This window comes from Ursus arctos, unplaced genomic scaffold, assembly GCF_023065955.2.
Source record: "Ursus arctos isolate Adak ecotype North America unplaced genomic scaffold, UrsArc2.0 scaffold_17, whole genome shotgun sequence".
Lineage (NCBI taxonomy): Eukaryota > Metazoa > Chordata > Mammalia > Carnivora > Ursidae > Ursus > Ursus arctos.
Window position 1 is genome coordinate 16,364,789 of NW_026622841.1, and position 13,899 is coordinate 16,378,687.

The 13,899-nt window shown below is 44.1% G+C and overlaps 1 protein-coding gene across 2 annotated transcripts in view; it reads right to left on the minus strand.

The window, feature by feature from the left end:
- MALT1 (MALT1 paracaspase) overlaps nucleotides 1–12,552 on the minus strand; it is a 60,655-nt gene extending 48,103 nt beyond the window's left edge. For both annotated transcript variants that reach the window (XM_026496392.4, XM_026496391.4), the window contains exons 1-2: nucleotides 12,148–12,552; nucleotides 2,703–2,869 (exon numbers count right to left, since the gene is read on the minus strand). In XM_026496392.4, coding sequence (XP_026352177.1) covers nucleotides 2,703–2,869; nucleotides 12,148–12,422 — 442 coding nt within the window. In that variant the 5' untranslated portion in view covers nucleotides 12,423–12,552. The remainder of the gene's footprint in view (nucleotides 1–2,702; nucleotides 2,870–12,147) is intronic.
- Between the last annotated feature and the right edge of the window lie 1,347 nt (nucleotides 12,553–13,899).

The window sequence follows — 13,899 nt, forward strand, 5'->3', positions numbered from 1 at the left end:
AAATGCAAGGAAGTCCCAGGGGATAACTCTGAAAAAGCTTGTAGGCCAGATACCAGAATGATCTGTACGGGGAACACTGATGGTAAGGTGCTAATCCTACTATTTGGAGAAAAACACAAAGGGCAGAAATGGATCTGTCAAGGGAATAGAATACTGATGTTTATTAGGTTGGCTCTGTATTCATTGCTGGTTTGTCAAAAATCAAAATATTGTCAAAAATTTCAGGCTGATCGTTACACATGAATAAACATGTGACACAGTTATAGGAAAGCCCAGTGTCATGCGTGGGAAACTGAAAACGTGGAAGCCCGAGGTGGAGCCTCTGTGGCCACCTAGAGGCAGCTCCACGTGGCATCATTTCATTAACTCCTCCCACTCTGCCAGGTAGAGAACACTGACACTCATTTTATAGACAGGGCAACCAACAGTCAGAGTAATTATGTAATTACTGAAAAAAGATAATGAGATATAAAAGTTATATTTACTTCCTGGATAGGTTTCTTAAGTTTTCAGAGGCCCTGGTATGGTACTCTAGGAAGTTGGAGAACTTCGTAGCTGAGTGCCCCAACTGGCAGATTTCAATTGTCACAACTCCTGGGTAATATTCAAGGCACTGGGGATATAAAAGTTAACAAATGTCACCTTATGAAGAAGTTCACTGACTGGGGACAAACAACAATTTCATCTAGACAGGGGCTGCTTTGGCAGTAGTTACTCCTACCCCAGACCTCTTGGTATGAAGAGACACTGAGGAACAGATGTCAAGCATCTAATGCAAGGTGTAACTCAAAGAAGGCATTTATAGGAGACCTATTTTATCATCTACATTAGGCCTTGGGAAGCAGAGGATGACCTGAGAGTCCAAGTTTCCTGACTTGTAATCTAGGGTCCTTTCCATTTGTAGTGGACTCTTTAGTTATCTCCCCAGCATCTGTTATGCCCTTTCTCCTTCCAACAGGCCCCCTTTTGTTTGGTAACCTATATAGTTTCTGGAAAGCTGACTCAACCCAACTCTGCTCCTGGCTCTAAGCCAGCAAATGGGCACCTTTCATCTCCCTTGCCACAGTGACAGGTGTAGGGACAGGCATGTCATTGAAATTAGTTAACTGGAGTGAATCTAATGATTTTTGCTGGGACAAAGATGAACGCAAGGAACAGTCAGTAGAGATCTTGCAACTATGCAGAAAGTCACTCTTGGAAGGAAGCCAGGAACAAGAAAGGAGGGGCAAAGATGAAAACAAACCAATTCTTTGAAAACAGGGCTGTCCTCAGCCTCTCTTGAAGCCCAGCCTGCTTCAAGACTCCTGTTAGAAGATTCCTGAACCCCCAACCTGACAAAAATAAGATCTGAATTATAATTCTAAGTTCCTCATGTTAACTTCAAAATATTATCACAAATAGGCTGGTTATGTAATAAAAGCTGCATACATCAAAAACATGTAAAATAGAGAGCTTGAGTCCTTAGACCATGGCCCTCCCAACCTCAACTGGCTTCTAAGCTTCTAGTGGAACCTATAATGGTGAACTGGACCTCTGAGAAAGGAGGTGTGAGGTGCTGCTGTCATCAAGTGACTCAGATCACATGGTCTCTCCTGCCGGACACTGCTGCAGGGGACCAACTCTATCTGTCGTTGTGGAGACAAGGGGCTGCTTCCTATTCCTCACACCTGACATTGGAAGTGAGAAATCTCACTCGATACTGTTATATTCAGAAAAAAAATCATGGTTGAATCAATCAACACTTCAAAAGGATCGTGTTGGTGAAATACTTAAACAACAAATATCTGTAATATTTGCTTTATCTCATTTGTGTGCATACATACATATTAATAAATATGTATTTATTTTTTGGCTGCACTATTCCTTCCTTCCTTCCTCCCTCCCTTTCTCCCTTTCAAAGTAAACTCTACCCCTAATGTGGGGCTCAAACTCACAACCGCAAAATCAAGAATCATAGGCTCTACTGAGCCTCGGCGGCACTACTTCAACACGAGATAGAAATCCTACCCGTAGGGGCGCCTGGGTGGCTCAGTTGCTTAAGTGTCTGCCTTCGACTCAGGTCATGATCCCGTGGTCCTGGGATCAAGCCCCGCACTGGGCTCCCTGCTCAGCAGGGAGTCCGCTTCTCCCTTTCCTTCTGCTCTTCCCACCCCTCCGTTTCATGCTCTCTATCTCGCTCTCTCTCAATAAATAAGTAAATTCTTTAAAAAAAAAAAAAGAAATCTTACCGCTCAATACTTTATTATTATTATTATTATTTTTTAAATAGGCTCCATATCCAACGTGGGGCTCGAACTCACGCTCTGAGATCAGAGTTGCATGCTCTCCCACTGAGCCAGCCAGGTGCTCCATCCCCTAACTATTTTAGCACGCATCTCCTTGGAATAAAGACATTCTTCTACAGACTATCTCACCATTTCCACATAATTCTCTAATATCTAATATACACGTTAAATTCAAACTGCTTTACTTGTCTCCAAAATGTCTTCTATAATTGATGTTTTTGAACCACAATCTAATCAATGTTTATGTGTTGTATTTGCTTTTTGTGTTCTTTAGTCTTAACCTGGAAGGAAAAAAATGAGTCTCCATACATTTACATTTTTCAAAACTATTTAATACAATTCCTTGTCAAATGAGATATTTTCCTCTAAGTTTGTCTCCACGAAGTCCTGGAGAACAGACCCGAGAGAAGAACCTACCTGGGGGGCTAAGAAGCAGCAGAACCTCCGTGTGCTCCATAGCCTGCAGGAAGTCACTCAGTTCCGTGACCGTACAACCCTTCTCACCCAACAGCTTCAGTAAGCATAAGCTTGGACTTCCTTCAGGCTCGAAGACCTTAAGAGAACACTGCTCCAAGTCCAGACAACTGCAAACAACAGATTTAATTCAAGTCAACAGTTTTCTCCAACACAATATGCCTGCTATATGTCTGCCATGACGGCAGGTGTTGTAGGGATAAATTGTGAGTCGTTGAGCGGTGAAAAGTTTTTTCCATTATGAATGCTACTGTCCTTTCCTCCTCCTTCTGCCATCACAGGGAATTCCTCTTTATGCCCTTCTCCAACTCAGCTCCCCTGATTACTAAATCAGAAGATGAGAGAAATCTTAAAACAGGATGTGAGAGAAATTTGGTTTTGATACTGATCAAAATGTCTACTTTTAATTTGGGAATATGGATTAGAAAGATCAGATAAATTTCTCTACTTGTTCTTGCGCTTTTATAAAGCATAATATGACCCCAAAAAAGGCATAGATCTTTGAGACATCTTGAAAAACGAAAAAACTTACCATACATTATTTTGTATTAGCAAAGTAGTGAGCCTACATATGTATTCATATGAATGAACGTACAGAACAGTGTTAGTTCTGCAGGATACCCTTTTTAGTAGCAAGCATATGTGTTTGTTCTTATATGTACAGAGTTAACTTTGAAAAGATAGCCAAGAAACTCATAGTATAGTGATTTTCCTACAGAGGGGAGCCAGAGCAGCAGAGCTCACAACTGGAACGATTCAACTTTTCACTATAAACCCTTTTGTACTGTCAAATGTTTTACTATGTGTGCTCATTTTTTCAACCATTTTTAAAAGACTATCAGTGCTATTGACATTCAAAGTACTTCTAAGTACCTAGAAATACCCTAACACAGGGGCAAGACAAACACCGGTCTGTGGGCCAAACCCAGCCAGTCACCTGATTTAGTGAACAGTTTCGTTGGAACACAGCCATGCTCGTTCACATACACGTTTACGGAGGTGGATGGCTGCTTTCCTGTTATAAAAGCAGAGGTGAGTAGTTGGTCTGCAAAGCTAAACATATGGGCTATTTATATTTAGCTCTTTATAGAAAAAGTTTGCTGACCTCTGCTCCAAAGAATCTCTCTGTCTCACTGTTCTTTTGTTAAAACTATTTTTTTTTCACTATCACCATTTAACATACATATACCATTTCAATGTCATTGTGTTCAGTAGTCATACACAAGGTTAGAAAGACAGGTTAAGATCAGACTACAGAAGGCCATAAATAATGGGACAAGGAGTATTGGGACAACCATTTCACAGAAAGGGAAAGCACAAGTATGAAACATTCAAGTGAAGAAAAACAATCAAATTAAATCAAACAATCAAAACAACCAAAAAAGCCCCCCAAAAGTCTTCCCAAAGAGACATCACCAACAAAGGCCAACCAAAGCCTTTAGATAATTTCCATGATATACTGTAGAATTTGCACCTCACAAACCTTCGCAGCGACCTCTCCCTTTCCTTCCAATTTTTAGTCCTATATAAACTCAAGCTTCTCTGTGAGGTTCGCCCGGACCACATGAGTCCCCCAAACACACGTTAGACATACTCTCCTGATGGTGCTTATCTTATATATTAAAGGTTGACAAATTTCTGTAAAGTGCCATAGGAAAATACTTTAGGCTTTCTGGGCCATACAGTCTATTGCATGTTCTTTCTTGTTTTTTGTTTTGTTTTATAATTTTTTAAATATAAAAACCAATCGTAGCCCATAAACTGCAAAAACAGGGGCAGTGGCCCAAATGCGGCTCAGGGATCCTTGTTTGCAGACCCCTGTTCTTCATGTCTCAGTAGATGCAATTTTGCCTTAAAACCAAGAGCTTTTCTTTCATAGGAATGTCTTCTCTGCCTAACTAGATCACAGTACTCCTTGAAAACAGAAACCCCATGTTTTAAACCGCACAATACCTAAAATCTGTCTTGCCCATATTAAGTATTTATAACTGAATGATTACTGCGTGAATTTCAATCATAACTAAAAAGGCTAGAGGACTGGATAGATGGAAGGGGTCAGATGTAACAGTATCACAGCTGTGCCAGATGCAAGGTGAGCAAGTTTTCATACAACTTGGAACATTCTTTTCTTTTTTTTTAGAGAGAGTGGCAGGGGGAGAGGGATAGAGAGAGAATCATAAGTAGGCTCCATACTCAGTGCAGAGTCCGACACAGGGCCTGATCTCACCACCCTGAGATCATGACCTGAGCCAAAATCAAGAGTCAGATGCTTAACCGAATGAGCCACCCAGGTGCTCCTGGCATATTCTTAATCCACACACATTTTGACCAGTTTTATTAAAAGGCTACCATAGAATTTATATAATGGTCACTCAAGATTTATAGTTCTGTGGTAAAGTTTATAATCGCATAACTTTAGAAAAAAAGGTATCCAACCAAAATAATTAAAAAAAATTTTTTTATTTATTTGAGAGAGTGAGAGCGCAAGCACAAGAGGGGCGAGGGGCAGAGGGAGAAGCAGACTCCCCGCTGAGCAGGGAGCCTGATGCGGGACTTGATCCTAGGACTCTGGGATCATGACCTGAGCAGAAGGCAGTCACTTAACCGACTGAGCCACCCAGGCGCCCCAAAATAATTTCAATACTAATATCATCTATCTCATAGGATTGTTAGAATTAAATTAGATAATCTGTGCTAGAAGTACTTAGCACAGTGCTTGGCAAATAATAAGCACTCAATAAAAGTGAGTTCTTATACAATAAAAATATGGGCTATTAAAAGAACAATAGTTTCCTAATTATGCTGATTTCTGAAACTGTTTTCGCTTTTCCTAAAAAATATTTTTGAGTAATTACTAGTTTGGTAACCTGATCATGTCCTTCAAGGCTTCCTGTCTCTATACTCACTAGGTATTCTTTTCTAAGTGTCTCAGTTAAATGTGTATATTCAATACTCTATTTTTGTTAAATGTGAATCATAATATAGATCAACTGTTCCCAAATTCTGGATGGTAGACTGGTGGCAGCACAGTCTGAAGTCCGTGGCAAAATGATAAAAATAAGGGCACTAAGACTGCCTTTTACTCTGAGATGGTCTTTTCCACTTTTTTTAGTGTTAAAGTGTCCTTTCTCCTACGGAATAATTGTGGCTGTCATGACAGCAACAATGAAAGCTGCAGATGCCTACTGCTCCTCTAGTCTGTAAAATTTTCTTTCATTAGTCCCTGTAACACCCAGGTCAAGAAACCAGTATTAGAGACAATAGAAGGATTACCATTCTTTAAATAATTAGAATATGAGATCTATAAAAACAAGGACTCTGTATGCTAAATATATATATTTTTTTATGATTCAGAAAGGTGGTCGGAATCTGGTACATAAAATTCAGAAGCCATCGCACCAAATGCAACCAAGTGATGCTTTGATGTTTATACTGATACAGAAAAAAGTGAAAAACAATTTGACTTTTTTCTTCCAAATGAAGAAAGAGGTTGAGGTGAAGTAGACAAAAATTTCCAATACAAGAGGCACAGGAGAAAACCAAGATTCTGTATCTCCTTTCCTTTTTTACTGATTTTCCGCCTGGGCACTAGCTTTCAGCTAAGATGATGCTTCTATATACCCAGCCTCTTTCTTTCCTTTTTTAGTTACATTCCCGTAAGACTGTGCTTTGAAGTGGTTTCTACCGGCCCTAATTTGGAATTTCTCATTTAAGTTAAAAGACTATTACCGAAACAAATGGGCTTTGCTTTTAAGAAAATATATTTGTATTTCTCTTCACTTCGAAAAATATACACTCAAAACACAGCATACATCCCTTAGGGTACAAATCGTGACACTGCTTTTAGGTTTTTTTGCTTCTCTTCTTGGAACATTTACTCTTTGAAATCTCTATTCATTAGTTCAGCAACTACTTATTAATCATTTAAAATGGGCAACCATTTTTCCTAGGTATTTAGGGTACTGGAGCAAACAAGACAAAATTCCTTATCATCCTGGGTTTTCCTACAAGATATAAATATATATATGCACGCATAGGCAGACAAACAGAGGGTGTGTGTGTGTGTGTGTGTGTGTGTGTGTGTGTGTGTGTCTCCATCCAGTGGTCGGTCATAAGTTCTCTGGAGAAAAACAAAGCAGAGGGCTAAGTAATGTTGGAGCCGATGTACGGGGTAATTTTAAATAATGTGATCAGCGAAGACCTCACGGAAGGAGATGACTTGTAAGCAAACACTTGAAGAGGTGAAGGAGCAAGTCATACGGTTCACCTGTGGAGACTATCTCAGACCCAGGAAGAAGCAAGTACAAAGACCCTTCTGTGTTCAAGACAAAAGCAAGAAGGCAAGTGTGCAGAGCGTAGAGAAAGGGAGGAAGATAACAGGGTCCAAGAGATAACTGATAGCTAACTGGTGTCCTAATCCTGAAATAGAAAAGCAATTAAGGGGTTTTGAGCAGAGGAAAGGTAAGACCCGATTGGACATTTTAAAAGAGTAATTAATTCTCGCTGCTAGGCTGCAAATAGCCTGGGGGCAGGGGCCAAGCGGAGGAAAAGTTAGGCAGCTACTGGAATGATCCCGGTGAGAGAGGGCAGTGGCTGGCCCAGCACTGGGGCAGTGGAGGTTGGATTCTGGATCCACGCTGAAGGCACAGCAAACGCGGATCGCTGACAAGACGGACGTGGTGTGTAAGGGTGGTGTGCAAAATTTTGAAGTTTGGGCTGAGCAATCGGAGGGGTGCAGTTGCCATTTCCTGAGATACAGAAAACTGCACGAGAAACAGGTCTGTGGGGGAAAACAGGCTAAGTTTTGGACATGCTACGCTTAAGATATCTTAGTCATAAAGGGGATCCCTCCTACATTGTTGGTGGGAATGCAAGTTGGTATAGCCACTCTGGAAAACCGTGTGGAGGTCCCTTAAAAAGTTAAAAATTGAGCTACCCTATGATCCAGCCATTGTACTACTGGGTGTTTACGCCAAAGATACAGACGTAGTGAAGAGAAGGGCCATATGCACCCCAATGTTCATAGCAGCAATGTCCACAATAGCTAAATCGTGGAAGGAGCCGAGATGCCCTGCAACAGATGACTGGATTAAGAAGTTGTGGTCCATATATACAATGGAATATTACTCAGCAATCAGAAAGAATGAGTTCTCAACATTTGCTACAACATGGACGGCACTGGAGGAGATAATGCTTAGTGAAATAAGTCAAGCAGAGAAAGACAACTATCATATGATTTCTCTCATCTATGGAACATAAGAACTAGAATGATCAGTAGGGGAAGAAAGGGATAAAGAAAGGGGGGGTAATCAGAAGGGGGAATGAAACATGAGAGACTATGGACTACGAGAAACAAACTGAGGGCTACAGAGGGGAGGGGGGTGGGGGAATGGGATAGACCGGTGATGGGTAGTAAGGAGGGCACATATTGCATGGTGCACTGGGTGTTATACACAACTAATGAATCATCGAGCCTTACATCGAAAACCGGGGATGTACTGTATGGTGACTAACATAATATAATAAAAAATCATTATTAAAAAAAAAAAAGATATCTTACAGTCATTTATGAAGAGATGGCAAATCGGCATCTACAGATACGAGTCTACGGGGTTCACAGCAAAGATAGGGGTGAAGATACAACTAAGAGGACTCCACCGAAGTGTGTATAGTCCTGAGTCTTAAGGATACTCCGAGAAGGGGACTGGGTGAAGACACATGATAAAGAGACACAAAGCCTGGATCCTATGACACTCCAAATTTCAAGACACTGAAGACACAGCCCGGAGAGACAGAGACTGGAGGAGATCCTTTGTTTCAGCTTGTCACACGTTCTCATCCTTATCATAAACTGCATGAAGGCAGAAGTCTGCAGCTACAGAGCACCTTCGGTACAGCGCGTGCGCAGTGACGGTTTTCCTTGGTCTGAGCCTCAGAGTCCCCTTCCTAAAGCTCCCTCCCGCATGGAGTCCAGGCAGCCTTAGAGCCTCCTGAAAGCTGTCACCTTCAGGGTGTGGCGAAGTTTATGTAGCTTGGGCAAGACACTCAGAACCTGCCTCCATCTGCACTGACAGCAGAGGCTGTTCAGTATCAGGGCGGTTTGGAAAGGAATTAGGGCTGAGTCTGTATTTAGGGCAGTCTTGTATGCACACGGTTGTGAGAGACTGTTAGCCAGGACTGATTCTCAGTCACCCGTAATTGTAGGAAAACATTTACAATTACTCCTAATCCCTGATGGACAGTTCAGGATGGACTCCTGTGGTTTCTTCATTAAATTCTCATCTATTTGAGGAAACATGTATAGAGTCAGAAAAATGTGAAAAGAAACAATAGACAACCTGGGAAGATTTTAGGGGAAAAAGTCCACAACCTCATGGGAACTGTTGTCCACTTGGACCCTCACACTTCAGTTCTTCGGTCTGACCGTAGAGAAAAATATGTCTGGGACTTTCTGCTATCATAGGTGCCCTTCTAGCACCTGTATGAAATTACTCTGAAATAGCTTTTTTTGTCTTAAATAGAGTAAGCATCACCAGCTTACCTTGCCCCCTCAGATGTCACTCTCCAGCCCCTCAGCTCCCAGTGCTAACCTTTTCTTATGCCAGTTTAATTCTGATTTCAGTAGGTATGTGGCTTTAGTGTTCCCCAATTTTCTAACCTGCAGGGGTGCCCCCACTCCCACCACCACTCACCTATTCTGAACTAATCTTCATCATGGAAGACTGGTGAAATCCCATCTATTTCTTTTCACACTTCCTACACTGGAATTTGTCAGATTTCACAAATGCACATCCTTTGTTGCCTGTCACCTCTTGCGAGGCGACTGCCCTTCTGCCTGTACTACCTTCGCCAGAGATGCGGCCTCAGACTTTTCTATTAGCTTGCCAAACGAACCATTCTGTAGCCTTCGGCAAAACGTGACTGAAGGCTTGGGAAGGAACACTGAGCACCTGAGGTCAGGTATCCACTACTTCAGCCATGCTTCTTCAGTGGCAGGAACGTCCTTTCTTCTCTTTCCTCTACTGCCGAATTAGGAGTCCTCACTCCCAGACCCTTCTCAGGAAAGTTCAGAGCCTTCCCTAACTAGCATACTAATCACAAACGAACCAATCACAGATCTGATGATCCGATCCCCAAAGACAACTTTTTACACTGTTATTAAGTCTAGAAATTCAGAAATCTACAGACATAGCATAATAGTATTTTGGATTCTCTTTGCACAGCCCCCTCTCCCTAAGAGAAGCACATTTTTCCCCGGAAGAGAAAATTGTGCCATCTGTCCACTCAATTTTGCAAGTTTACCACTTCTTAATTCCAACTTCACATCATTACTTCTCTCTGTGGCCAAAGAACCCTAAATCATCATGACCCTGGTTTAACCCCAAACTCTGAAACTCGAGGTTGTTATAAGGGCTAAAGTAGATAATGCATGTAAACACTTAGTGCATTGATATACAGCAAGTGCTCAATAAATGAGAACAAGCCATTGTTATTATTATTATTCACACCAAACATAGCATTTAACATGTTATTTGTGAATGTCCCAGAATAACAGTCCATTACTAGAGAGGTCCTTGTGCATAGGAACTAAATATTTGTCATCTTTTTATTTTCTAGAACTTCCAGCTCATAATAGGCACTTAATAAATGTAATTGTGAATGAATGATTTCCCTCTCAATTCAAAAGTATTTATAGTGTCTAAGATAGGTTCTATAGATAACACACAGAATCTTAACTGATGCCTCCTATTCTCAAGGAGTTCAAAAGAAAGTGTAGAAATAATTATAGTCCAAGACAAAGTTTAGTCATATGAGAAGTTAAAAAAAAACTTCCAGGGGCGCCTGGGTGGCACAGCGGTTAAGCGTCGTCCTTCGGCTCAGGGCGTGATCCCGGCGTTGTGGGATCGCGCCCCACATCAGGCTCCTCCGCTAGGAGCCTGCTTCTTCCTCTCCCACTCCCCCTGCTTGTGTTCCCTCTCTCACTGGCTGTCTCTATCTCTGTCAAATAAATAAATAAAATCTTAAAAAAAAAAAACACAACACAAAAAAAACTTCTAAGGGATTCCCAGGCAGACCAAAATCCTAACAATGGCATAGCAGAGTGGTTCTAAGTGTGGTCTGGGCACCCCTCCTGCAGTCCCTGAGACCATGTCACGGGATCCACAAGGTTAGAACGATTTTCCACAGTAACACTGAGATGTTATTTATCATTTTCATTCACTCTCTGAGGAAGTGTACATTGTGGAGTATCCAGTGTTACATGACCTGGGATAGTGCAACAGACCGAAGGCAGAGAAGCACGTAGAAGAGGCCAGTTCTCTGCAATAAAGACAAGACATAGAAGAGATCTTCAAAATGTAAAACAATGCCACTTTTCTAATTTTTTTTTTTTGTTTTGGAAAAGTTTGTTTTTCCACAAAAACATGTAATTTCTGTTGACATGTAACAGGTTATTCTTTTTAAATAAATTAACATTTTAATGGTTCTTAGTTTTAATTTTTTTTAAAGATTTTATTTATTTATTCGACAGAGATAGAGACAGCCAGCGAGAGAGGGAAGACAAGCAGGGGGAGTGGGAGAGGAAGAAGCAGGCTCATAGCGGAGGAGCCTGATGTGGGGCTCGATCCCAGAACGCCGGGATCACGCCCTGAGCCGAAGGCAGACGCTTAACCGCTGTGCCACCCAGGCGCCCCCTTAGTTTTAATTTTTAATAGGGTAATTAACAGTGTACATTATATGCATGTAATACACAGAACCCACATTAAAAACTCTCTGGGGTCCTCAATAATTCTTAACAGTGTGAAGAAGTCCCGAGACCAAAAGTTCACAGTTCCTAGACTGGGAAGAGGAAAATAGTTTTACTTCGAGCTCAGTGCTCACGGTGAAGTCAAGAAGAGAACCTGGTAAGTTGGTTTGATGGAGAAAGACGGCAGTTTTAGTTTCAGCCTTTCCCATCATCATCCTCTCCTACATAAAAACTTCCAAGAAATCCTGCACCCAAGCCCTTCGCTTTCCTGATCTCTTTACCTGCACTTGGCCTTCCTAGCCTTCCTAAGGTCTTCCCGGTCTGTGCCCACACCGTACGCTAGGTCCTTTGGAATGACTGCCCTGTCCCAGTGGTTTCCAGACAGCTCGCCTTCTCTCCAGATCCTCCTGGGTCGCCCTCCACTTCTCCCTTTCAGCTCACGGGGAGGAGGGTCCAACCTCGAATCTCCAGCATTCCCACGCTTTCCCGACCCGTTGCCCCTCCGCGCCCCTTTCACCGTAGCGGCCCCCGCACCACTCCAGCCGCCGGGGCTTCGGTCCTCCCACCCCGGCGCCCGCGCGCCCCCGCCCCGCGCGCCCCCGCCCCCCAGGCCTCCCCCCTCCCCGCGCCCCCGTCCCTCACCTCAGCCGGAGGCGCCCCCGACTCCCCGCCACCTCGGCCAGCCTCCTCCAGCCCCGGCCCTCGGGCGCTCGGTCCAGGGTCCCGCTGAGTCTCCGCAGCAGCGGCTCCGGAAGGCATTTGAGGGTCGCGCCGGCCGGAGCGGGGAGCGGCGGCCCCGACGGCGCGGCCGGAGGCGGCTGCAAGGCCGGGGGCGGCGGGGCCTGCAGCAGCTCCCCGCACAGAGACCCGTCCGACGCCGGCGACCCCGCGACTTGCGCGGCTCCCCCCGGCCGCATCGCTGGCCTCGGCTCCAGCGCACCTTCCGCTCGCCCCCTCGTTCGCCCCGGCGCCGCGGAGGCAGGGGCGGAAGGACATATCCGGCGACACTGCACCGCACTCTGAGGAGGAAGCTCCGCTCCCCGCCCAGCCGAGACAGGTTTGCTTGGGGGAGCCGGGCGGGCGGGCCGCGCCTGCTGCGCCGAGGGGGCGGGGCCTCTGGTGGGGCGGGGCCTCTGGTGGGGCGGGGCCGCCCCTCCGCGCGCGGCCGCGCGTCTCCTTCCCTTTCCCCGCTGCCGTCGCCCACTCGCGGAGGCGCGCGTTTCGGAGCCGGGGAGGTGGAGTCCGGGCTGAGCAGGAAGGGTTGGGTGGTTGCAGCTGGTGGAGGAAGCGGTGGAGGAGCTACGCCCGGGCGGCTCCAAATCGGCTAGGATGCCTGCGGCGTCGGGGCTTCCCGAGACCGTGGGAGGAGGATTGCCTCACGCCGGAGACCGGAGCTCGCGGCTCTCCATCGCCGGCCCCCCGCCGCGCTGAGCTGACTCAGTGACTTGCGTGTGCCAGCACCCGCGTTGGGCAACCTCAGCCGAGGCTTCCTCGTTTTAGGGTTTGATGTGTACGGCATTGCCAAGGGAAGTGGTTCCTAGACATCAGATACCTAATGGAAATTTGCTCGAAATCTGTGCCTAGACTTTTTTTTTTTTTTTTTTTAACTGGGCGGAAGATCTTGGAAATGATTGTTTTTAGCAGGAATTGCCTGGTTTCCTCCGAGTCACACTGCCACCCATTGAAAACTATAGAGTAGTTTGGGGCAAAAGCAAGCAACTTATGGAATGTGACCAGTCAGGTACTCTCAGCACAAGCAATCGCTATACTTTTTCATGTTGTTAAGTGCAAAGTTCAGAATGCGGTATAATGGCACGACCTTTAGATCCAGAAAGATCTGCTGGATTCTAGTTTTATGGCCTTGACTAAGTTACTTAATTCTCTGCCTCATCTGTTAACATGGGACTGAAAATATAGTAGTATGTATAGAGTTGTTACCAGAATTAAGGGAGTTGATGTAAGTAAAGCATGTAATTGTGCTTGTCACATAGATGACAAACGCTAGCTATTATCCCTAGAAATGGAAAAGCTTGTTTCATACTCAGTTTGACTTGGTAAACCTTTCCCAATCACTTCTGGTGTCTTCCTGTTTTGTTCTTAGTCATTGAACATATATGAGAGTCTATTAGCTGCATGTGCCAATTATGGAAATCAGGTCTAGTTTTTATTGATCTAGTGTTTATTAGTTGACTAGTCTTTTAAAATTAAGATTAAACAGACTTCTTTTTTCTAAGTCTGCTATGTGCAAGGTGTTGCTTAATGCAGCTTCTCATATGTGCCTAAGGGTTAAAATGCACATCTATCTTATTTACCCTGGGAGAATCCTTCCCAATTTGATCTTTGCCCAATATAGCTCAGCTAGATACTAATGGTGTCCATCCCATCCCATCTCCT